Source organism: Mobula birostris, chromosome 6, assembly GCF_030028105.1.
Source record: "Mobula birostris isolate sMobBir1 chromosome 6, sMobBir1.hap1, whole genome shotgun sequence".
NCBI lineage: Eukaryota > Metazoa > Chordata > Chondrichthyes > Myliobatiformes > Myliobatidae > Mobula > Mobula birostris.
In genome coordinates this window covers 53,693,801-53,718,424 of record NC_092375.1, presented here as the reverse complement: position 1 = coordinate 53,718,424, position 24,624 = coordinate 53,693,801, and the positions used below count along the sequence as shown (strand labels likewise).

General features: G+C 40.5%; 1 protein-coding gene across 4 annotated transcripts in view; it reads right to left on the bottom strand.

Annotated features, from left to right (window-relative positions):
• LOC140199060 (tRNA (cytosine(34)-C(5))-methyltransferase, mitochondrial-like) overlaps positions 1-24,624 on the bottom strand; it is a 62,465-nt gene that overhangs the window by 7,207 nt on the left and 30,634 nt on the right. For 2 of the 4 annotated variants that reach the window (XM_072260506.1, XM_072260505.1), the window contains exons 5-6: positions 21,324-21,445; positions 3,783-4,056 (exon numbers count right to left, since the gene is read on the bottom strand). In XM_072260506.1, coding sequence (XP_072116607.1) covers positions 3,795-4,056; positions 21,324-21,445 — 384 coding nt within the window. In that variant the 3' untranslated portion in view covers positions 3,783-3,794. The remainder of the gene's footprint in view (positions 1-3,782; positions 4,057-21,323; positions 21,446-24,624) is intronic. The other 2 variants (XM_072260507.1, XM_072260508.1) reach the window with 1 other exon arrangement.

The window sequence follows — 24,624 nt, the reverse complement described above, 5'->3', positions numbered from 1 at the left end:
TGTAAATTGAAATTGAAAGTGAAAAAAATTCTCATACACACATATCCTTTTTACTCATTTCTAAGTATTCTTTGTAGATGCATTCAGCTTTCTTTGAATTACCAAATTATTTGCAGTTGTAAAATAATGCACAAAATCCTTCCTCCTTTGCTAGTTCTGTTTCTTTACTAACATGAATTTATTACCGTTAATGTGTATGAATATAAATATATTAAATATTCACAGATTTCCTTTAAATAGTTTCCACATTTACACAAACCATTATCAAAATTCAAAATAGCTCCTTACTTTAAAATGTTGAATAATGGTTTACAAAGTATTGTTGGCAGACTTTTAGGTTTGATGTCAGTTGTATTTAATTAAATTTATGAGTTAATCGGCACAGTAACATAAAACTGAAGCTACCTGCAGTAGTAACCCCTTGACCATTTAAGCTTGCTCTGCCATTCAATACAATCATGGCTCAGCATCCAATTTCAGCATCCTGTTCCTAGCTTTCTCTCCATATTTCTTAATCCTTTAACTCTAAGAAATACAGTACATCCAATTCCTCCTTGAATATTTAATTATTTTCTTTCAACAGCTTTTTCTGATGGAGAGTTCCACAGGTTTACCACCCTCATGGTGAAGTAAATCAGGGGTCCCCAACCTTTTCTGCATTGCGGACCGGTTTAATATTGACAATATTCTTGCGGACTGGCCAACTGGGGGGGAGGGTTGCCAACGGACAAGAGTAGCAGTCAAATGCGTTGTTTACCTAAAAAGACTACAATGGCCATGAAGCCTTGCGCAGGCACCAGTGCGCATGCGCGTCGTGACCTGCCGATTCCCACCCCGCCCGCCCCCACGAGCAAATCCTTTTTGGCGATTCTGTTCGTGGAGGTGGGTGTTAATCACTACTGGAATATAGGCGATAAGTGGGTAATACACTCAATTTTGTTTCTAAAAGGGCTTATCTAACGAATTTAATATTAAACACACAGCGCATATTTTCCTCACATGAATACAGTGATAAGTCAATTATCAGGGGAGGACAAGGGAGCTTGAAGTGTTGAACGAACTTCCAGTAGAAGTGGTAGAGGCAGGTTCGATATTATCATTTAAAGAAAAATTGGACAGGTATATGGACAGGAAAGGAATGGAAGGTTATGGACTGTGTGCAGGTCGGGGGGACTAGGTGAGAGTAGCGCTCGGCACAGACTAGAAGGGCCAAGATAGCCTGTTTCCGTGCTGTAATTGTTATAGGGTCCCTTATAAGTCAATAGCATCATAAGATTTTAAGTAACATTTGGATATTAAACACACAGCACATATTTTCCCCGTATAAATATATAAAATCATTGCAACACACCAATATCGCTGAATCAGTGGGAGCCCTGGGTTTGTTTCCCTGCAACAACACGGTCCTATCGAGGGGTGATGGGAAGACAGCGATACTCGAAGGGGGTTCCCTATGTCCAGTCTATTCCGTAATTTAGTTTTCATTGCATTCATTGCAGAAAACTCCGCTTCACAGAAAAATGTTGGAAATGAAAGCAACGTTTTCAGTGCTTTCGTAGCTATCTCAGGATATTTAGCCTTGACTTTGATCCAAAATGCCAACAGAGATATTATGTCAAACATACTTTTCACCCCGTCGTCATTTACAAGCTCGAGGAGTTGATCTCCTTCCCACCCTGACACGGATGACGCGCAGGTCACGACCTGGCGTGCGTAATGGCTGATCAGTGGCCGTGACAGGGAATGAGGAACGGTGCAGCTGAATCATATCGCTTCCCTGCGGCCCGGCGGTTGGGGACCGCTGCAGTAACTTGTCAGTAAATTGTCCTCAGCTCTACATTGTGACTCCTGGTCCTGGACTACCCTGCCATCAGCAACATCCTTCTTGCATCTAACCTGTCTAGTCCTGTTAGTATTTGTAAAATTTCCCTCTCAAACATCTAAATTCTGAGAATGTAAGCCCAATTGACCACTTCTCTTCATACATCAGTCCTGCCGTCCTAGGAATTAGTCTGGCGACTTTTGCTAAAACTCCCTCCACAGCAAAAACAATCTTCTTCAGATAAAGTCCAAAACTGAGCTCAATACTCAAGGTCGACACGACAATACTCAAGATCTCCCAGTGGGCACACATTTTAATTCCACATCCCATTCCCATTTTGATATGTCTATCCACGGCCTCCTCTATTGTAAAGATGAAGCCACACTCAGGTTGGAGGAACAACACCTGATATTTTGTCTGGGTAGCCTCCAACCTGATGGCATGAACATTGACTTCTCTTACTTCCGCTAATGCCCCACCTCCCCCTCGTACCCCATCCGTTATTTATATACACACATTCTTTCTCCCACTTTCCTTTTTCTCCCTCTGACTATACCCCTTGCCCATCCTCTGGGCTCCCCCCCTCCCCCTTTTCCTTCTCCCTGGGCCTCCTGTCCCATGATCCTCTCATACCTCTTTTGCCAATCACCTGTCCAGCTCTTGGCTCCATTCCTCCCCCTCCTGTCTTCTCCTATCATTTTGGATCTCCCCCTCCCCCTCCCACTTCTAAATCTCTTACTAGCTCTTTCTTCAGTTAGTCCTGACGAAGGGTCTCGGCCTGAAACGTCAACTGTACCTCTTCCTAGAGATGCTGCCTGGCCTGCTGCATTCACCAGCAACTTTGATGTGTGTTGCCTCAATACTCAAGGTACTTCCTTAACAAAGCCCTATATAAATGAAACAAGATATTGATGCTCCTCTCCACTTTTTAAATATTAGGGTAATGTCAGCTTTTTCTCCAATCCGATGGAATGACTCCAAAGATCAAAAAATGTTGGAAAATACCCACAATTTTTAGGGCTACTCCTTTAAGCACCATGGGATGCAGAATACAAGTGTCCTCCACTTTTTGAATGTTCGTTTTACGAAACCTCGCTGTTTCGAAAGACCTACATTAGTTACCTGTTTTCGCTAACAGAAGGTGTTTTCACTGATACGAAAAAAGGTAGTGCGCCCCGAGCAGCCAAGCTCCTCACCCGGAACTACATTCTAGCCAGCATTGCTTAAACACGTGCCTGTGAGCAGCCGTTTCTGCCGAGGGCGCTTGCGCGAGATTTTCGCTAAGGTGGACAGTGCGGCAATGATTGTAGAAAAGTATTTCTACTTTATATAGGCTGTGCATTTATCATATCATTCCTGCTTTTAGTTTATGTTACTGTTATTTTAGGTTTTATGTGTTATTTGGCATGATTTAGTAGGTTATTTTTTGGGTCTGCGAACGCTCACAAATTTTTCCCATATAAATAAATGGCAATTGCTTTTTCACTTTACGACGTTCCTGCTTACGAACTGTTTCATAGGAACGCTCTACTTTCGGATGGTGGGGGAAACCTGTATTAGGCTTCAGGAAATTACTGATCTTTGCATTACCTGGAATCTCATTAACTGTAAATGACAATTCTGGTATTCCACACAATTTCTATCATGATTTTCAGCAAAATAACACCAGAACTACTTCAGGCACAAAACATCATATTTTACAAAATACTAAAATATTACCATATTCTGTAATTTATTATAAGTTAACTATCTTTCCTTTTTAAATAATAACAAAAAAGAATATTAATAATTCTGTAAATCATTCACATCTGAAAAATTGGATTTTATTAATATATATAATTATTTGATGTGCAAGGTAATTTTTAAAATTTCTGCAAATTAACTTAAGTATTTACAAAAGTCTTAAATTAGCTCAGCCTATTATATTATCATCATGCATATCCATCTATTGAGCTCATACCTCGATTTCAAGTCAATGTGTCTTCCATAATTTGCTGACATACATTGGGCCCCAAGTTTTATCCTTTTCAGGCACAACTAACAGTCCATGCTGTACACCTTCAGCGAATGTAAAGCTATGAACAAGGGAACATGCCAAGTCTGTTAAATCCACAGTCTGAACGTTGTCACAAGAATTCAGGAGAGAGGCCACAACATCATCATTTTCTGCTCGAGATAGTGTACACGTAGAATAAACCATTGTCCCTCCAGGACACAACGCCTCAAGAGCTGACCTGCAAGTCACCAGTAAAAGGTTACGTCACATAAGTTATGTCAAATGCATAATAGAAATTGAAAAAAAACATTATTTTTGTCATTATACAATATCTCTAGATAAAGAATTCTCTCTATTGGGACATTCTAAAATGTGTTTCAAGTCATGCCATAGTACATCTCAATCATCCTGGCTCTATCAATATTAAACCACAGGTAGATATACTGAAACAGTTTGGAAGTAAATATATATATTTTAAAATCAAGCGAACTTAGAGTTTGTGTCAGTAATAAACTAGAAAATTTAGAAGACGTTTCATTTTAAAGATTTTTCCCCAAATGAAGTTAACATTGCAAGCCTATGCCATATACAAGTTTCACAACTGTGCATTGCTAGCTGTTGTCTAATGAAAGTAATCCATCAAGAAGAAAATTGTGGTTTCAGTTCTTCTGGATTATTTTTAGAACATCTTTTTTATATTTGCATAATTTTTACCATGCATTGCCTAATTAGGGGCTTAACAATTTAAAATAAACAGATTAATGTCAACTGCTGATCAATGTGAAAAATGTAGACTTAAGGAAATGAAATGTATTAAGTAGCACAAGAAACATAAACAAGAGATATTTACTGCATGTTTACAATTTTAGGTCAACCTTTTAATAAACATGCATGGGCTTCTTAATAGCATTTTTCAATCCAGTTTAAGCATTCCAATTGTGGAGCCTAAATAACCATTGTTGCTTGGATGTAAATTAAACAAACCTTTAAATTTTCTTTGACTTTTGAAGCAATGGCTGTGTTACTAACTCTGTTAGATACACATCAGTTTAGAATACAAAATTAATTACCATTAAAGTACTTCAGCATGCTAAAGACATAGGACTTGACATGTAACAACATGCAACATATCAACCAATGGAAAAAGTTTATATGCAATTAATTCCATTATTAATATTAACAATAAAATGGCAATCAACTGAAATAAATCTCAAAGTTAACTATTCTACCAGACAATGTGGTATTTGGAATTTTGCAGTATGTAGCTCTCCACATAAATCTCCTTCTAAATTAGTTTCTGGAATTGTGAGTTGCTGAAAACAACCAATTAAGTAAAAAGGAGCTGATTCAATAAGGGTGTCACATTATGTACTGAAAACTAGTTTCCAGTAAAGGGTAAACAACAAACAACAGGAATTCTGCAGATGCTGGAAATTGAAGCAACACACGTCAAAGTTGCTGGTGAATGCAGCAGGCCAGGCAGCATCTCTGTACCTCTTCCTAGAGATGCTGCCTGGCCTGCTGCGTTCACCAGCAACTATGATGTGTGTTGTTCCAGTAAAGGGTGACTGTGTCAGCATCACTGTTAAGCATGTATTAGGATGAAGTAATAAATGTGTTGTAGGCGACAAATTTTCAGTCAACAAAATACACAAATGTAGCAAAACATTCACTTCAAATAGTATGTGCTGCAGCAAACAAGTTTATTTTGATGATTTTAAAAATTGTATAAATGTGAGCAAATAGTTTTGGTAACACATTTTAACGGAGCAGTCACTTGGTTAAATTTTGTCCACATTTTTACCACTGTATCTGAAAAATACAGCTACTTTTGTACAATTTATAAAGCATGATCATTCATGTTACAAAAGCTGGAAAAGTATACATAGTTTAATAAGACACTTCGTTAGGAAATTGTTTTATTTTGCTTACTCTGATTGTTATTTCCATTGATTACAAAACACTTTTAAAGAATTGGTATTTGAATTTTAGCTATCATATTTTATCTTTTCAGGTCCCTGATTGGGCACAAACGCATTGCAGAAAGTAGTTTCTGAAACAATGTGATGTATTATTAGAGTTGATATCCAAAGTATACCAAAAAATACTGTCAGAATAGTGCCAATTCAGTGTAATTGAATGCAGACATCCCACCTCTCCTGGAAGTCCCGGGAGTCTGCCGCATATCGATAGTGGCTCCCTGACGCCCGGAAGTTATATACAATATCCTGGAAATAGATTTTTTTTGAGAGGGAGAGGGAGAGCGAGCATCCTGATTGGACTCTCTTCATGCTAAGAGTGGTTCCCAACCACCAGGCCACAAGGAAACAATATGATTTGGCGATGTGAAATGATATGAGTCAGCTGCACCTTCCTCATTCTCTGTCACGCACTGTTGAACTTAAAGCACGCGAGGTCATCAGTGGTCCAAGACGTGCAAAGGAATGGGTCCGTGACCCATTTGTGAATGTCCCCGGTGAATCGTCCATGTCAGCGCGGGAAGAAGATCAACTCCTCGAGCTTGAAATTGACGGTGGGCTGAAAAGTATGTTTGATATAACATCTCAGCCGGCATTCTGGATCAAAGACAAGGCTGAATATCCTGAGATAGCCACGAAAGCACTGAAAACGTTGCTTCCATTTACAATATATCTCTGTGAAGCGGAGTTTTCTGCAATGAATGCAACGAAAACTAAATTGCGGAATAGACTGGACAGAAGGAACCCCTTCGAGTATTGCTGTCTCCCACACTCCTCGACAGGACCGTGCTGTTGCAGGAAAACAAGCCCAGGGCTCCCACTGATTCAGTGATATTGGTGTGTTGCAATGATTTTTTATGTTCATAGGGGGAAAATATGCGCTGTGTGTTTAATATCCAAACGTTACTTAAAATGTTATGATGCGATTGACTTATCACCTATATTCCGGTTGTGATTAACACCCCCGCCCCCGGTCGGCCGGTCCGCAAGAATATTGTCAATATTAAACTAGCCTGCGGTGCAAAAATGATTGCGGACCCCCGCTAATTAGACCTATCAGTTTTCTCTGTCGGCGGGCTTTACAGTCGACCGCAAAAATAATGACAGTGTTGCTCACTGCACTGTTTGCAACAGTGACTTTTCTATTGTCCATGGTGGGTTAAAATGTAAAAGATGTTGAGGTGAGTTTAACAGGCGTCATTCGTTCATTGGCATAGCTAACATTATTTAAACTAGCTGGCTGCCTGCTATTGATGTTCTACTTGATGAGGCCAAGCTCCCTGTAGACTTGCTTTAAGTTGTAATAGAATAAACATGATAATATAAGTACATATTTTAATGTCACATTTTCTGCATATACCCAACTTGGTTTACAGATAAGACAAAATCACTAAACAAAGTATTACATACACCCTTGGAGGTCGACCGTGGGGTGGGCGGGGGGGATATGGGGTTGTGGGGGGCGGTGGTGCTACCTCCCTGAAATGAGTTTTTGCAGGGTGGGATGTTCGTGAATGGTTGATCTATTGTTTGATTCATAAGAGCATTCAGCCAAAATGGAATTATTTATATTTGAGGGTACCATTTTTCAATAGTCAAATAATCAGTCACTGCCTGGACCTCCAAGATTCTTTTCCCCGCTCTCAAATTGTTGACTGCTATATCTGACCAAACATTCTTTTCAGATACACAAGTGAAAAAATTCTACTTTTGATGGTTAGTGTCAATCATTGTCACAGCAGTGGACCAACCGACTGCCATGATTTTTGGCAACAGATCTTCAAATATAACTGTAACTGACAGCAGACAGCATCCAATTTGCCATAAAGTTGGATATACATTCCTTCAAAGAGTATTATTCCAACAGTCATATTTTATACGTAAAAACTATTGCTATCAATGAGTATCTGCTATTTCTAAATGTTTATTGTTTTAAAATGATTATGAACTAAGTTGGTTTTGTTTTTTTATCTTTAGAATTATTGGTCAGAAAATCTCTGATCAACAGTGCCACCTCATGGAAATGTGCAGAATTTGGATACAAACTCAGAGCAATTAAAATTTGATCCCCAGAAACCCAAATTCAGAGGCTGTATCACACCTCTAACATAACCAAGTATTACATTTTGCCTGTACAGATTTTCAAATCTTCTGCAGAATAGATTTAATTTTACTGGGGGAAAACTGAAATGGTAATTTCAAGGCCATTGTTTCAACCTTTACATGTGACATGCAGAAGAGCGAGAATAACTTCTACTAGCAGTCATTAGATAAAGTTTATTGGAATCTTTCAGCCCCAAGTTCAGGTAGGTCACACCAGAATGTTATCCATTTGTTTTAACTGTAGGCAAGGCTTGCATGACCAGTGGTAGTTCAATTATAGCCCATTACAACACAGGTGGTAAGGACGTCAGTGTTGTAGCGTGGATGAAATCACCGGAGAGACAGAGTCACTGGTAGATAAAAAGCAGCTTCTTTATTCGACACAAGGTACAGTAGGCATCTTACGGACGGAGACGCTTTCCGCCGAAAGGTCTGCTAGTTAACTGTGGGCTCAATGTGACTTCAACCAGGTTACCATGGCTAGAACACTGCCCAACTTCACGCAGTATGTGAGCTGTACAACCAGAGGGGAGAGGACTCTGGATTTGATGTGCGCTAACGTTAAGGATGCATACAGCTCCTCTCCCCTCCCCCCACTGGGAAGGTCAGATCACAACCTGGTGCATCTAAAACCCTGCTACCTGCCTCTGGTGAAAAGTAAACCTGCAACCTCGAGGACAGTGAGGAAATGGTCGGAGGAGGCTTATGAGGTGCTCCATGGTTGTTTTGAGGTGACAGACTGGCAGGCACCTTGTGAGCCACATGGAGAGGACATTGATGGGCTCACAGAATGCATCACTGATTACATTAACTTCTGAGTGGACTGCAATGTTCTGACAAGAACTGTCCTTTGTTATTCAAATAACAAGCCATGGGTGACAAAGGACATTAAGGACATCCTGAACGCTAAAAAGAGGGCGTTTAGAGATGGAAATAGGGAGGAGCTGAGGGCAATACAGAGGGACCTGAAAGCCAGGATCAAGGAGGCTAAAGACAGGGACAGGAGGAGGAAGCTTGAGTGGAAACTCTAGCAGAACAACATGAGAGAGGTCTGGAGGGGGATGAGGGCCATCAAACTTAACCTGTTCTTTAACAGATTTGACATTGTGACCCCTGCCCATCCCCCACATGAGCCATCTGTTGTCGGCCCCCAACCAACACATATTCCACTCTCCCCTCCTCACAGTCCCCCACCCTGCTCTCATGACTATACCACTCCCCCACACGAAACCACCATGGTGGGCTTCACGGCTGAACAATTGAGAAGACAGCTGAATTGTCTCAACCCAAACAAGGCTGCAGGACCGGATGGTGTCAGTACCAGGGTGCTCAAAGCATATGCCCCTCAGCTATGTGGAGTACTTCGCCATGTATTCAACATGAGCCTGAGGCTCTGGAGGGTTCCTGTACTATGGAAGACGTCCTGCCTCGTCTCTGTGCCGAAGACGCCGCGCCCCAGCGGCCTCAATGACTACAGACCGGTGGCATTGACCTCCCACATTATGAAGACCCTGGACAGATTTGTTCTGGAGCTGCTCCGGCCTATGGTCAGGCCACACTTAGATCCCCTCCACTTCGCCTACCAGCCCCGACTAGGGGTTGAGGATGCCATCGTCTACCTGCTGAACCGTGTCTACGCCCACCTGGACAAGCCAGTGTGCACTGTGAGGGTCATGTTTTTTGACTTCTCCAGTGCATTCAACACCATCTGCCCTGCTCTGCTGGGGGAGAAGCTGACAGTGATGCAGGTGGATGCTTCCCTGATATCATGAATTCTTGATTACCAGACTGGCAGACCACAGTACATGTGCTTGCAACACTGTGTGTCCAACAGAGTGATCAGCAGCACTGGGGCTCCACAGGGGACTGTCTTGTCTCCCTTTCTCTTCGCCATTTACACCTCAGACTTCAACTACTGCACAGAGTCTTGTCATCTTCAGAAGTTTTCTGATGACTCTGCCATTGTTGGATGCATCAGCAAGGGAGATGAGGTTGAGTACAGGGCTACGGTAGGAAACTTTGTCACATGGTGTGAGCAGAATTATCTGCAGCTTAATGTGAAAAAGACTAAGGAGCTGGTGGTAGACCTGAGGAGAGCAAAGGTACCAGTGACCCCTGTTTCCATCCAGGGGGTCAGTGTGGACATGATGGAGGATTACAAATACCTGGGGATACCAATTCACAATAAACCGGACTGGTCTAAGAACACTGAGGCTATCTACAAGAAGGGTCAGAGCCATCTCTATTTCCTGAGGAGATTGAGGTCCTTTAACATCTGCCGGACGATGCTGAGGATGTTCTACGAGTCTGTGGTGGCCAGTGCTATCATGTTTGCTGTTGTATGCTGGGGCAGCAGGCTGAGGGTAGCAGACACCAACAGAATCAACAAACTCATTCGTAAGGCCAGTGATGTTGTAGGGATGGAAATGGACTCTCTCACGGTGGTGTCTGAAAAGAGGATGCTGTCTAAGTTGCATGCCATCTTGGTCAATGTCTCCCATCCACTACATAATGTACTGGGTGGGCACAGGAGTACATTCAGCCAGAGACTCATTCCTCCGAGATGCAGCACAGAGTGTCATAGGAAGTCATTCCTGCCTGTGTCCATCAAACTTTACAACTCCTCCCTTGGAGGGTCAGACACCCTGAGCCGATAGGCTGGTCCTGGATTTATTTCATAATTTACTGGCATAATTTACATATTACTATTTAACTATTTATGGTTCTATTACTATTTATTATTTATGGTGCAACTGTAATGAAAATTAATTTCCCCCAGGATCAATAAAGTATGACTATGACTATGATATTTACATGCTAAACACAAAGGCAATCGCTACTTAAAAAGTTGCATAGACAATGCATAGACAATGCTTCCCTTTGAAGTTACATACAAAATATCACACTATCCTTTCCTTCCGACGCCAACATGTCTGTGTTGGTATCCACAGCCTTTAGTTCAATCCACAATACCTTTATTTGGCATTTTACATGCTAACGTAGAAGACGATTAATAGTTATAAAGTATAGATAATACTGTCTTCGAAACTACAGCACCAGGCACCAGAAGCACCTGGTATTTACACCTTTTAGGAAGCCCATTGTGGTGGACTCAATCCACAGTCCTTTGTCAAACAGTTAAAATAGAAGTCCGGTGGCCAGTCATTTAAGTGTAAACAAATCATCTACCCCCAAAAAAATCCACTCTAACAGTCAGCAACTGCATATTGCTCAATATACGTGTTAATCAAAAACAAACTATCTTGATTGTGCTTAACAATCAACCATTAAAAATATAGGGAAGTGCAGATGACTTGGGCACATTAGATTATTATATTCAGAACTCCTCAATAAATGACAGAAGTACTGGGCAGTAAAACTACACTTCAGATGGCATGGGTCTATTTGCAAGAGTAAATACCAATTATTAAGGATAGATTTTAGTTATTTTGCCAAATATACAAAGTTTGAGGCAGAGAATGAGACAGCCTACTTGGCTGAAAGTTTAAGAGGAGAAACTTAAACATGAAAACTTACACAGTTGTGTTTCACCTTAAATCACTCCAGCCAAGTTCCTCAGTTACATATTAGTCACCTCAATCTGATAACTAATCATGTACCTTTGAATGATTATCTTATCACACTACTCAAATAAAAGGAAATTATTTTGTAATCAAATGTAAGGAATTAATTCAAATTCCTTGTTAATACAACAAAAAGTTGAATTTTTCTTTCAGCAATCAGATAAATATTCTGTAATGATGGCACATTAAATAGTTTGTATACAGAAGATCATTCTTTTTCTTTATTATGGGATGAAGAACTCCAATCACAATTGTGAAATAATTAGCCTCTCTTGCAGGGCAAATGGATATTAAAAAGGAAAATGCTGAAAAGATTCAAGATGAGGCAGCATCTGTTTAGTTAGAAACAAAATGAATGAATTAGAACGATGATATCAATTGTATGCTGATTGACTTGTTGAGAATTTCCAGTGTAGATATTTGGACACTAGTGAACTTAAGGATGAAGTGTAAATGTGGAATTACGATAAAAAATCATCTGGAACAATAAATGACAGAACAGACTCACGAGGCTGAATGACCTACCACAAACTCCTATTTGTTATGCTCTTCAAAGCCTCCAGAATACTTACTGTTCAGAGATTTTACTTTATTTCATCAAACAATCTTGATAGCTTTGAACACAACAATTACTATCCACTATATAACCTTTAATCATCCTAATCAGCCATTTCTGATGATGGTAGGTAGTTAAAATGGAAGCCTAGATTTTGCATCTCTGGGCTAAGATTGAGAAGACCACCAGGGAGATTTACAAAGTTGAACTTCAGATACTTATATGAGCTGATAGGGACAGTTCTCATATAGTCAACATTTAGTTGGCCTATTTAAATAATAGTTAAAGAGTAACTTCCAATGTCATATTTCATTTGTAAATCTGTGCAAATTATGTAGTTTGGTTAGTATGAATTATCAATATACATCAATCTTATAAATTAAGGCAGTTTTAATACTGCACTAAGTAGTCAGTTATCACTGAAACTGAAATATCACTAAAAGCCTTAATCAAAACCTCATCTAAAGGTGAAAAGATTGAAAATCAGTTATACATTTTTAAACAATTGTCCTAAGATTTTTGTAAATTTGGTGTATATGCCATTTTCTTCACCAGTCTCTTGAGATTAAGGAACACCAAAGAGACCAATTTTCAAAATCACAGACTCTTCCAGAAATGGGGCAGGAAATAGCTGACTGGGAGGGTAGTTTATGAGGTAGTGCACTACCTTTGGCATGCATACATGTCCTTGGTACACTCGCCATGCAGACTTGAGATTCTTCACACCATCCTGATTGCTGCTTCTGCACTCTGTGCGGTCATGGACCAGATGTCTCCAAGAGTCAGTGGGAAGGTTAACACTTACTCAAGGAAACTTTGATCACATTCCTTCAATCTGTCTCCTCTATTCACCTAGTAATCTCCTTCTATGGGGAGCTTGAAAGACAGCATCCTTTTCTGTGATGCAGTTTATGCAACATAGCAGACCAAGTGGAATTAGCGAATAGCAATTAGTGAAACTTGGCTACAGGAGGGGCAGGACTGGCAGCTTAATATTCCAGGGTTCCGATGTTTCAGATGTGATCGAGGCAGAGGAATGAAAGGTGGGGGAGTGGCATTGTTAGGGAAAATATTACAGCAGTGCTCAGGCAGGACAGATTAGAGGGCTTGTCTACTGAGTCCTTGTGGGTGGAGCTGAGAAACAGGAAAGGTATGGCCACATTAGTGGGATTATATTACAGACCACCAATAGTCAACGAGAATTGGAAGAGCAAATCTGCAGAGAGATAGCAGGCAACTGCAGGAAACATAAAGTTGTGGTGGTAGGGGATTTTAATTTTCCATATATTGATTGGGACTCCCATACTGTTAGGGGTCTTGATAGCTTAGAGTTTGTAAAATGTGTTCAGGAAAGTTTTCTAAATCAATATATAGAGGGACCAACTAGAGGGGATGCAATACTGGATCTCCTGTTAGGAAACGAGTTAGGACAAGTGACAGAAGTCTGTGTAGGGGAGCACTTTGGTTCCAGTGATCATAACACCATTAGTTTCAACTTGATCATGGACAAGGATAGATCTGGTCCTAGGGTTGAGGTTCTTAACTGGAAGAAGGCCAAATTTGAAGAAATGAGAAAGGATCTAAAAAGCGTGGATTGGGACAGGTTGTTCTCTGGTAAGGATGTGATCGGTAGGTGGGAAGCCTTCAAAGGAGAAATTTTGAGAGTGCAGAATTTGTATGTTCCTGTCAGGATTAAAGGCAAAGTGAATAGGAATAAGGAACCTTGGTTCTCAAGGGATATTGCAACTCTGATAAAGAAGAAGAGAGAGTTGTATGACATGTATAGGAAGCAGGGAGTAAATAAGGTGCTTGAGGAGTATAAGAAGTGCGAGAAAATACTTAAGAAAAAAATCAGGAGGGCTAAAAGAAGACATGAGGTTGCCTTGGCAGTCAAAGTGAAGGATAGGTATATTAAGAGCAAAAGGATTGTAAGGGATAAAATTGGTCCTCTTGAAGATCAGAGTGGTCGGCTATGTGCGGAACCAAAGGAAATGGGGGAGATCTTAAATAGGTTTTTTGCGTTTGTATTTACGAAGGAAACTGGCATGAAGTCTATGGAATTAAGGGAAACAAGTAGTGAGATCATGCAAACTGTACTGATCAAAAAGGAGGAGGTCCTTCCTGTCTTGAGGAAAATTAAAGTGGATAAGTCCCCGGGACCTGACAGGGTGTTCCCTCGGACCTTGACGGAGACTAGTGTTGAAATTGCAGGGGCCCTGGTAGAAATATTTAAAATGTCTCTGTCTACAGGTGAGGTGCAGGAGGATTGGAGAGTGGCTCATGTTGTTCCGTTGTTTAAAAAAGGATCGAAAAGTAATCCGGGAAATTATAGGCCGGTAAGTTTAACGTCGGTAGTAGGTAAATTATTGGAGGGAGTACTAAGAGACAGAATCTACAAGCATTTAGATAGACAGGGACTTATTAGGGAGAGTCAACGTGGCTTTGTGCGTGGTAGGTCATGTTTGACCAATCTATTGGAGTTTTTCAAGGAGATAACCAGGAAAGTGGATGGAGGGAAGGCAGTGGATATTGTCCAGGTGGTAAATTGGATTAGACATTGGCTCAATGGAAGAAGCCAAAGAGTGGTAGTAGAGAATTGCTTCTCCGAGTGGAGGCCTGTGACTAGTGGTGTGCCACAGGGATCAGTGCTGGGTCCATTGTTATTTGTCATCTATATCAATGATCTGGATGATAATGTGGTAAATTAGATCAGCAAATTTGCTGATGATACAAAAGATTGGAGGTGTAGTAGACAGTGAGGAAGGTTTTCAGAGCCTGCAGGGGGACTTGGACCAGCTGTAAAAATGGGCTGAAAAATGGCAGGTGCAGTTTAATACAGACAAGTGTGAGGTATTGCACGTTGGAAGGACAAACCAAGGTAGAACATACAGGGTTAATGGTAAGGCACTGAGGAGTGCAGTGGAACAGAGGGATCTGGGAATACAGATACAAAATTCCCTAAAAGTGGCATCACAGGTAGATAGGGTCGTAAAGTGAACTTTTGGTACATTGGCCTTTATTAATCGAAGTATTGAATATAAGAGCTGGAATGTTATGATGAGGTTGTATAAGGCATTGGTGAGGCCGATTCTGGAGTATTGTGTTCAGTTTTGGTCACCAAATTACAGGAAGGATATAAATCAGGTTGAAAGAGTGCAGAGAAGGTTTACAAGGATGTAGCCGGGACTTGAGAAACTCAGTTACAGAGAAAGGTTGAATAGGTTAGGACTTTATTCCCTGGAGCATAGAAGAATGAGGGGAGATTTGATAGAGGTATATAAAATTATGATGGGTATAGATAGAGTGAATGCAAGCAGGCTTTTTCCACTGAGGCAAGGGGAGAAAAAAACCAGAGGACATGGGTTAAAGGTGAGGGGGGAAAAGTTTAAAGGGAACATTAGTGGTGGGAGTATGGAATGAGCTGCCAGACGAGGTGGTAAATGCGGGTTCTTTTTTAACATTTAAGAATAAATTGGACAGATACATGGATGGGAGGTGTATGGAGGGATATGGTCCGTGTGCAGGTCAGTGGGACTAGGCAGAAAATAGTTCGGCACAGCCAATAAGGGCCAAAAGGCCTGTTTCGGTGCTGTAGTTTCTATGGTTTCTATGGAATGAGGGCATTAATTCTGGAGGTGTTGGCTTGGGTGAGGATGTTAATATTGATTTGGTTATTTCAATGGATCAGCAGCATATTGTGGAGATAATGCTGGTGCTACTTATCTATTCTCTTCAGATCCTGCTATAGGTTGTCCAGACTTCAGAAATATACAAGAGGGCTGGGATCACTGCTGACAGTAGGCCATGAATGTAGTGTCAGAACTTAATGCATCTTAATTTTCAAAGGCCCTTTTTAACCAAGTCCATCGAAGGTTGTGATGGCATTTTGAAGGCAATAGTGAATTTTATAATAAATGTGGACTACATTTTACCAGGATCTTGCTGTGAACCTGGACAGCAGTGTAGTGCAGGAAGAGAGGTTAGTATACACAACCTTGCTCTTCTGCATGTTAAGTACAAAGCCCGTCTCTCTTAGTTAATGTGCATTTTGCAGACGTACACATTTATATGGTTAAATGTAGTTCAGGTGCCCTACAGTAGGATCAGTCTGAACATTTTAAATCTGTGGCTAGTAACATCTTTATTTGGAATTTAATGCCAGTGTTTTCAAAATATTATAAGTTCTTAGAAAGCCACTTACTCCTCAGAATATTTTAAATTGTTAATTGATACCAAATAGTTTTTAATCAGATCGATGGCTAAGCTTCACTATTTCGTATCATTGGAAAAAATCCCACTACATTGGCTTTTCAAGAAAGTATTCTGAAGTAAAAATCAAAAGATGATGTTTTTCAAGGTAGAGTTAGCTTATTTCCCCTTCAGACAGCTTTGAAGAAACTTTTAGTGTCTTGTTTGCTACGAATATTTTTATCCCTGTTCAGCTGAAATTTCAATAACTTATTTATACACATTTTTTTTAAACTTGGTGCTTGTAAAACTAAGTTATACAGAAGTACTTCAAACCAGCCTGCAAACAGAATCCATAACTTTTTAATTCTGAAAAATGAGTGTATTTCCAGGTCTACTTTCACATAGGTAACTGTATATTTTCATCTATACTCTGCAACCAGATTTACAGTACATTATAATTTGCACATAAAATTAATTGAGTTCTACTAATATTTATAGATTTAAAGTGAAGACATGGCTATGGTATTTTCTTCCCATAATGAGGGCGAGCGTGAACTCATTTAAAAAGTTAAGTCTTATCCTGTACATTCAGGATTAGAGAAAGGAAAATCATGTGCAATAAAAATGTGCTTGTATGATGCTCTTAATTTTATTGTGTGGATTTGTGATCAAGGTTACAACACAATAACATCCTGTACAATATATGAATCTAGGATTGGGAACTGAAGGTAATTAAACAACTCAGCAAAACCTTAATGCATACTTATTTGAAGTGAAACTCTGATCATTCACTATTAGACAATCTGGAAATCTCAACTGGCTCTCCAGATAATGTTTACCACACTCACTTCTCACTCATCAGGGCATCTTCCATACTCCCTCTCCATTCGCAGGAGCCCCAGTTCCTGAGTTCTTCTCCCCTCTCATCAGACCCCAACTTCCATGTTCCCAAATGGTGTACTTCTGCTCCTATATCTTATGATCTTATCGTCTAATACTGCAGGCGCATGATACAATCCATTTATTCTTGCACAAAAATGACACTAATGTTGCAAATGAAAGCTCTATTCCAATTCCATTGAGACTAAATGATTAGCAAAAGACGAGAAGTAAATAATTAATACATAATTAGAACTAAAGTGGACCAAGAAAAAAAGGAAACATGACTGAATAAGATTGTTCAGAAATTGTTTGGAAGAGACAAAGTAGCATCAAAAGAAATGACTCAGGGTTCTACTCCCTTTGCTAAGATATAAGTTAATAGGACTATGGCATTAGGGGTTAACAGAATCTCCTACTAAATACAGAATATACTGTTCAGGTTGTAAAAGTAGCAATTTGATATGGAGCTGATGCTGTAAAAGAGAGGGTTAGAGCAAACTGGCAGTGTGATGCACCACCAGCTCAGTCCTCATGATGCACATGTAGAAGCCCTGCACTTACTCATTTCAATATTTTTCTTTGAATGCACTGGGAATTGTCAGTAGAAGCAAGCCAGTGGAGGTGAAACAGAATACATGCAGATGTATAGGACTGTGCAAAAGTCATAGGCACGTATATCCAGCTAAGGAAACGAGACTTTTGCACAGTACTGTAGTAATTTTATGTGTTGCACTGTACTGCTGCCACAAAAAAACATGACATATGTGAATGATTATAATTCTGACATGGTTCTCTATTGTGGACTGAAAGTGGGAAGGGGGCAGGGAGAGGGGAATCACAGTTGGGAAAAGTGGAAGGCGGAGAGTGGGGAACAGCAGAGAGATATTAGGTAATGTACAATAAACCAGTTATTTGGAATCAAGTGACCTTGCCTGCTGTCACAATGCTGGGTCTGTCAATTGCGCCATCCTCCACCCATGGCACAGTCATCTGTCCCACACCCCTCCCGCAACGCTCCATCCTCGCTATTCCCACCAACCCTTGTCCCACACCCCTCCCGCAACGCTCCATCCTCACTATTCCCACCAACCCTTGTCCCACACCCCTCCAGCAACGCTCCATCCTCGCTATTCCCACCAACCCTTGTCCCACACCCCTCCTGCAACGCTCCATCCTCGCTATTCCCACCAACCCTTGTCCCACCAGATTAACAATACAGTACTGTGCATCTTACATACCCTAGCTACATCTCTATATTCCTATATTGATATATATAGATATACACACAAATATACATACATACATATATGTGTGCCTAAGACTTGCACAGTACTGTAAGTTGTGTGTCATACTTAGTTGGGGTTAAGTAATTTAGGCCTCAAGGTGGTATATGTTCCAATCAAAAGCACGTGAAAGCAGCTAAAGTAGTCAGCTATCACCAATATCAGTTTTCATCTATTTTGCATAAAGTGTGGAAATAAATCACTTAATAAAATTAATAGCAATGTATTATTTGAAAAATAATTGTTTCAAAAAAGCAACATTACTACCAAGATTATAAAGAAATCCTCGTGATTAATCTATCACAAAGATTATTGCCAATAAATTTATTAGTCACATTATAAATAGCTGAATGGTGCAATGTTTTGTTTTATACAGAAGTAACCAAAAATACATACTTTGGTATCTAATTCCCTCTAACATTGTTCAATTATTTAAGCCACATCTTTAAAACCATTAAATAAAACAATAAAGTTAAGATTTTTTAAATCTTTGAATATTTAACCATATTTAAAATCAGAAAGTTGTAAATTTGATAACTTTACTCACAATATTGCAAATATTGCTTACACTTATTGCTTCCCTAATATTTTTTATAAATTCAAGTTGAGCAAACAATGATGGGCACACAAAGAAATAACAACTCAAGAGTCAGTGCCAGTACCCTCTGACATGTGCTATTGAAAATGCACGTGTGGATCCCAGTTGCAAAATCACCATTCTCTAATCTGAAAGGATTTAAGGATTTCATTCCGTAAAAAAAAATACTGGCTGGATATTGTTCTCATTAGCAATAATTTGCATTCCACTTAACCATAGTTTTTCATAGAATTTATATTGACAGACTGTAAATATGAGCCTGTACACTGCATCTGGAACTTGTATAAACAGTTTAACAACTGTTTAATGCCTTAATCAATTCAGGTTAAAAGAAAAAGTCAAGAGAAGAAAATACTGAGTTAGTTACAAGTGAGAAAAGAAACAAGACTGTTTGATAATACAGGTTTCCCCCGCCATCCGAAGGTAGAGCGTTCCTATGAAACAGTTCGTAAGCCGAAATGTCATAAAGCGAAGAAGCAATTACCATTTATTTATTTATCCTGACGAAGGGTCTCGGCCTGAAACGTCGACTGCACCTCTTCCTACGGATGCTGCCTGGCCTGCTGCGTTCACCAGCAACTTTGATGTGTGTTGCTTGAATTTCCAGCATCTGCAGAATTCTGTTGTTTGTTACCATTTATTTATATGGGAAAATTTTGTGAGCGTTCGCAGACCCAAAAATAACCTACCAAGTCATGCCAAACAACACATAAAACCTAAAATAACAGGAACACATAGTAAAAGCAGGAATGATATGATAAATACACAGCCAATACTTTTCCACAATCATTACTGCATTGCTCTCCGTAGCGAAAATCGCACGCAAGCGCCGTCAGCAGAAACTCTCACGCAAGCGCTCTCAGCAGAAACATGCGCAAGCGCTCTCCAGTAACCTTTAAGCTATGAAGCTGCCAAATCATACCAAATAACACGTAAAAATACACAGCCTATATAAAGTAGAAATAATGTATGTACAGTGTAGTATCACTTACGGGAATCATGAAGACAGCTTGCAGAGCACACTGGTGTGTTAGACTTGTCGCGGGCTGGGGTGGTGCAGTGGCCCCCACCCTCCGGGCCGCCGACCCGATACATTGCCGCGAAGAACGCAGAGGTCCAGTGGTAGCCGGGAGGTACACAGCACATCTTTAAGAAAAAACCGAAACAAACATGCTAATTAATTAGGTGCTGCCCGTAATTGTTGGCCCAGATCAGTGCCGATTTCCGATTGCATCATCTCTGATCTGGGCTGACAATTACGTGTCGGCGGCTCCTAATTAATTAGCATGTTTATTTCGGGTTTTTTCTTAAAGATGTGCTGTGTGCCTCCCGGCTACCTTTGCATTCTCCGCGAATCGGTATCTGTCCGTCGCCTGGGGGTTGGGGTGGTGGGACACTGGGGTGTCATCTCGTCGCCTGTTTCCATTAGAGCAGGCAGCTCATCTTCTTCTATCTCTGCCCACCTCGATGTCGAAGGTCGAGGTTCATCGTCTGCTGTGGCTGATGTGGAAGGCTTGCTTGACTGCTGAGCCTCGCGCATTTTTCTATCACACAGTTCAAACCATCCTGCAAATATCCCCTAAACCGACGTACCCTTTCAAAATTAAAGTCGTACTTTATCATTACTCACTCGGTTTCCATTGTTATCCTTTTTTCTTCCAATTGCATCAGCTCTTCATCTGTCAGTTCTTGGTGCCAAAAACTCTTCAACATCATGTTAGTCAGCTTCCACAAGCCAAACTCACGTTGTCCTTACTTCGTTCACCACGATCAAAACGCTTAATCATATCTAGTTTTACCGTAAGTGTAACACCCTTACGAGCTCTTTCAGGCTTTTCCGATACCATAGAACACATCTTGCAAACGGCTGCTCACGGGCACGTGTTAAAGCAAAGCAGTTCCCGACCCGGGGGAGAGCGGCTGCTCTGCCTTTTATCGTGCACTGATTTTTCCGCGCGCGGAAATTTTTTTTCGTAACAGTGAAAACACCTTCTGAAAGCGAAAACAGGGTACTAATGTAGGTCTTTCGTAACAGTGAGGTTTCGTAAAGTGAACATTCGAAAAGCGGGGGACACCTGTAGTTAAGACCGATCACAACTTAAAACAATGTTCTTCTGGAATAGATGAGGCCCAAACCTAATTTGGTGTGTATAATTAAGATTGAACACAGCACTTTCATGTTGTACTTACATTTGAACAAATCAATATTCATCTCTCAGGAGAGTATCTTTCATAGACTGACCAGTTGCTCATTGAAAGCATTGGACAATTATTCCATTTAAAATGTCAAAACATGAACAGATGAGCTTTAAGATTTTTCTTCCCATACCTCAGTAATTGCTTCTGTAAAACAGGTAGATTAGGCGTGTGTGCAATCCTTTGGCGAGCTTTAAGACTGTCAGAAGAGAACAACCAACTTCTGTCATTTGAACATGGTGCATCCACCAGCACCTAAGAGAATGATAAATAATTTTATTGGAAAAAATTGTACAAGCCCAGATGACAAAATGCTATTTTATTCAAAATGCCCTTCTTTTCCCACTCCAGAGATCAACTGGAAGGCGAACTATCCAAGAATCACGCCTTAACCAACAGCTCTAAAATTAAATATTCTGCTATTTGTTTACTGTTCATGAGGTTTTGCAGTGCACAAATTCTCTGTACTGTATACCTAACAGTAACTGTACTTCAAAGGATAATTCAAGGTTTTAAAAAACAGCTAAAAATAAGTATACTGTAGAATTGGTATCATTGCACTCCGCAACCTTCACAAAATATGGTAATGTAAACTGATAATCAGAAAACTGAGAGGTGAAAGAGGCTGTACAGATTGACAGTGAAGTCCTCAATTTTTATATCTTTGCATTCTAATGTGTCCTAGGATTAAATGCACCAGATTTCTCAAAAAGTGAATATAGTGACCTAGTTAGAAAGCAACTTCTCAAGCGAAGTTGACCACCAAAGGAAAGCAAAACAAATCTGTTAATGTAACACTAATATATTCTAAGATCTACTTGTGAGCCAAGACATTCGGAAAACTCATTATTTAGTTAATTACATCACTGACTTGCTCTTGTTGATAGGCTGCCTGTTGGGAAAATTATGGAAATTTTATTCTCCTGGCAATAATACATGAGAATAGACATTATAAAATTTAATTCCTTGTAAATTACAAATGAATAACTGGGAAGAAATCATCTGAAAAAAAGAAAAATTATTATTGAAAGTAAATTTACGATACCCCTTTCCACCATTTTTTTTGTAAAAATGCTGTTCACTTTTCTCAGTTCCTTCATCTCCACTGCATCTGTCCTCAGGATGAGGCTTTTCATTCCACAACAACTGAGATGATGGAGCGTTTGATGGCTCTGGGTCTGTACTAGCTGGAAGTTAGAAGGATGTGGGGGGGGGGGGTGATCTCATTAAAACCTTTCAAATGTTGAAAGTCCGAGACCTTTCAACGTGGTGTAGGAAGCAAGGATTTACATTCTTGGACCACTGGGGTATGTTTCGGGGTAAGGATGAATTGTACAAAAGGGACGGGTTGTACCTTAATAAGCGGGGCACCAGCATTCTGGCAGGCAGGTTTGTCTCTGCAGCACGGGTGTGTTTAAACTAAGTAGTGGGGGGGAGGGGATGAACTGGAATCATGAGGATGTAGATAAAGGGAAAGTGAGAATACGAAAAGTTAAGAATGACAGCAGAATCAACAGAGCAGAAAGCTCAAGAAGGGATCGTACAGTATGGCCAAATGAAATAGCAATTGACATGGGAGGTGAGGGGAGTAATGAATTAAAAGTATTGTATATGAATGCACGGAGTATAAGAAATAAAGTGGATGAGCTTGAGGCACAGTTGGAAAATGGTAACTATGATGTTGTGGGAATAACAGAGATATGGCTTCAAGTGGACAGGGCCTGGGAAATGAATATTCAAGGGTATACGTCCTATCGAAAGGACAGACTGATGGGCAGAGGGGATGGGGTTGCTCTGTTGGTGGGGAATGATATTCAATCCCTTGCGAGGGGGGACATAGAATCAGAAGACGTAGAGTCAGTATGGATAGAACTGAGAAATTCTAAGGGTAGAAAGACCCTAATGGGAGTTACCTACAGGCCCCCAAACAGTAGTCTGGATGTAGGGTATAAGTTGAATCAAGAGTTAAAATTGGCATGTCACAAAGGTAATGCTACAGTTGTTATGGGGGACTTCAACATGCAGGTAGACTGGAGGAATCAGGTTGGTACTCGACCCCAAGAAAGGGAGTTTGTGGAGTCCCTCCAAGATGGATTCTTAGAACAGCTTGTACTGGAGCCTACCAGAGAGAACGCAACTCTAGATTTAGTGTTGTGCAATGAACTGGATTTGATCAGGGACCTCGAGGTAAAGGAACCATTAGGAGGTAGTGACCATTAATCTACAATTTGAGAGGGAGAAGGGAAACTCGCAAGTGTCAGTATTACAGTTGAACAAAAGGAACTATGGTGCTATGAGGGAGGAGCTGGCCAAAGTTCAATGGAACAATACCCTAGCAGGGATGACAGTGGAACAGCAATGGCAAGTGTTTCTGGGAATAATACGGAAGGTGCAGGATCAGTTTGTTCCAAAGAGGAAGAAAGATCCTAAGGGGAGTAAGGGGAGGCTGTGGCTGACAAGGGAAGTAATGGACAGTATAAAAATAAAAGAGAAGAAGTATAACATAGCAAAGACGAGTGGGAAGCCGGAGGATTGGGAAACTTTTAAAGAGCAACAGAAGGTAACTAAAAAGGCAATACGCGGAGAAAAAATGAGGTACGAAGGTAAACTAGCCAAGAATATAAAGGAGGATAGTAAAAGCTTCTTTAGGTATGTGAAAAAGAAAAAAATAGTTAAGACCAAAATTGGGCCCTTGAAGACAAAAGCAGGTGAACTTATCATGGGGAACAAAGAAATGGCAGACGAGTTGAACAGGTACTTTGGATCTGTCTTCACTAGGGAAGACACAAGCAATCTCCCAGATGTAATAGTGGCCAAAGGACCTAGGGTAATGGATGAATTGAAGGAAATTTATATTTGGCAGGAAATGGTATTGCATAGGCTATTGGGTCTGAAGGCTGATAAGTCCCTGGGACCTGATGGTCTGCATCCCAGGGTACTTAAGGAGGTGGCTTTAGAAATCATGGACGCATTGGTAATCATTTTCCAATGTTCTACAGATTCAGGATCAGTTCCTGTGGATTGGAGGGTGGCTAATGTTGTCCCTCTCTTCAAGAAGGGAGGAAGAGAGAAAACAGGGAATTATAGACCAGTTAGCCTGACGTTAGTGGTGGGAAAGATGCTGCAGTCAATTATAAAAGATGAAATTACGACACACCTGGATAGTAGTAACAGGATCGGACCGAGTCAGCATGGGTTTACGAGGGGGAAATCGTGCTTGACTAATCTTCTGGAATATTTTGAGGATGTAACTATGAAAATGGACAAGGGAGAGCCAGTGGATGTAGTGTATCTGGACTTTCAGAAAGCCTTTGATAAAGTCCCACATAGGAGATTAGTGGGCAAAATTAGGGCACATGGTATTGGGGGCAGAGTACTGACATGGATTGAAAATTGGCTGGCTGACAGAAAACAAAGAGTAGCGATTAACGGGT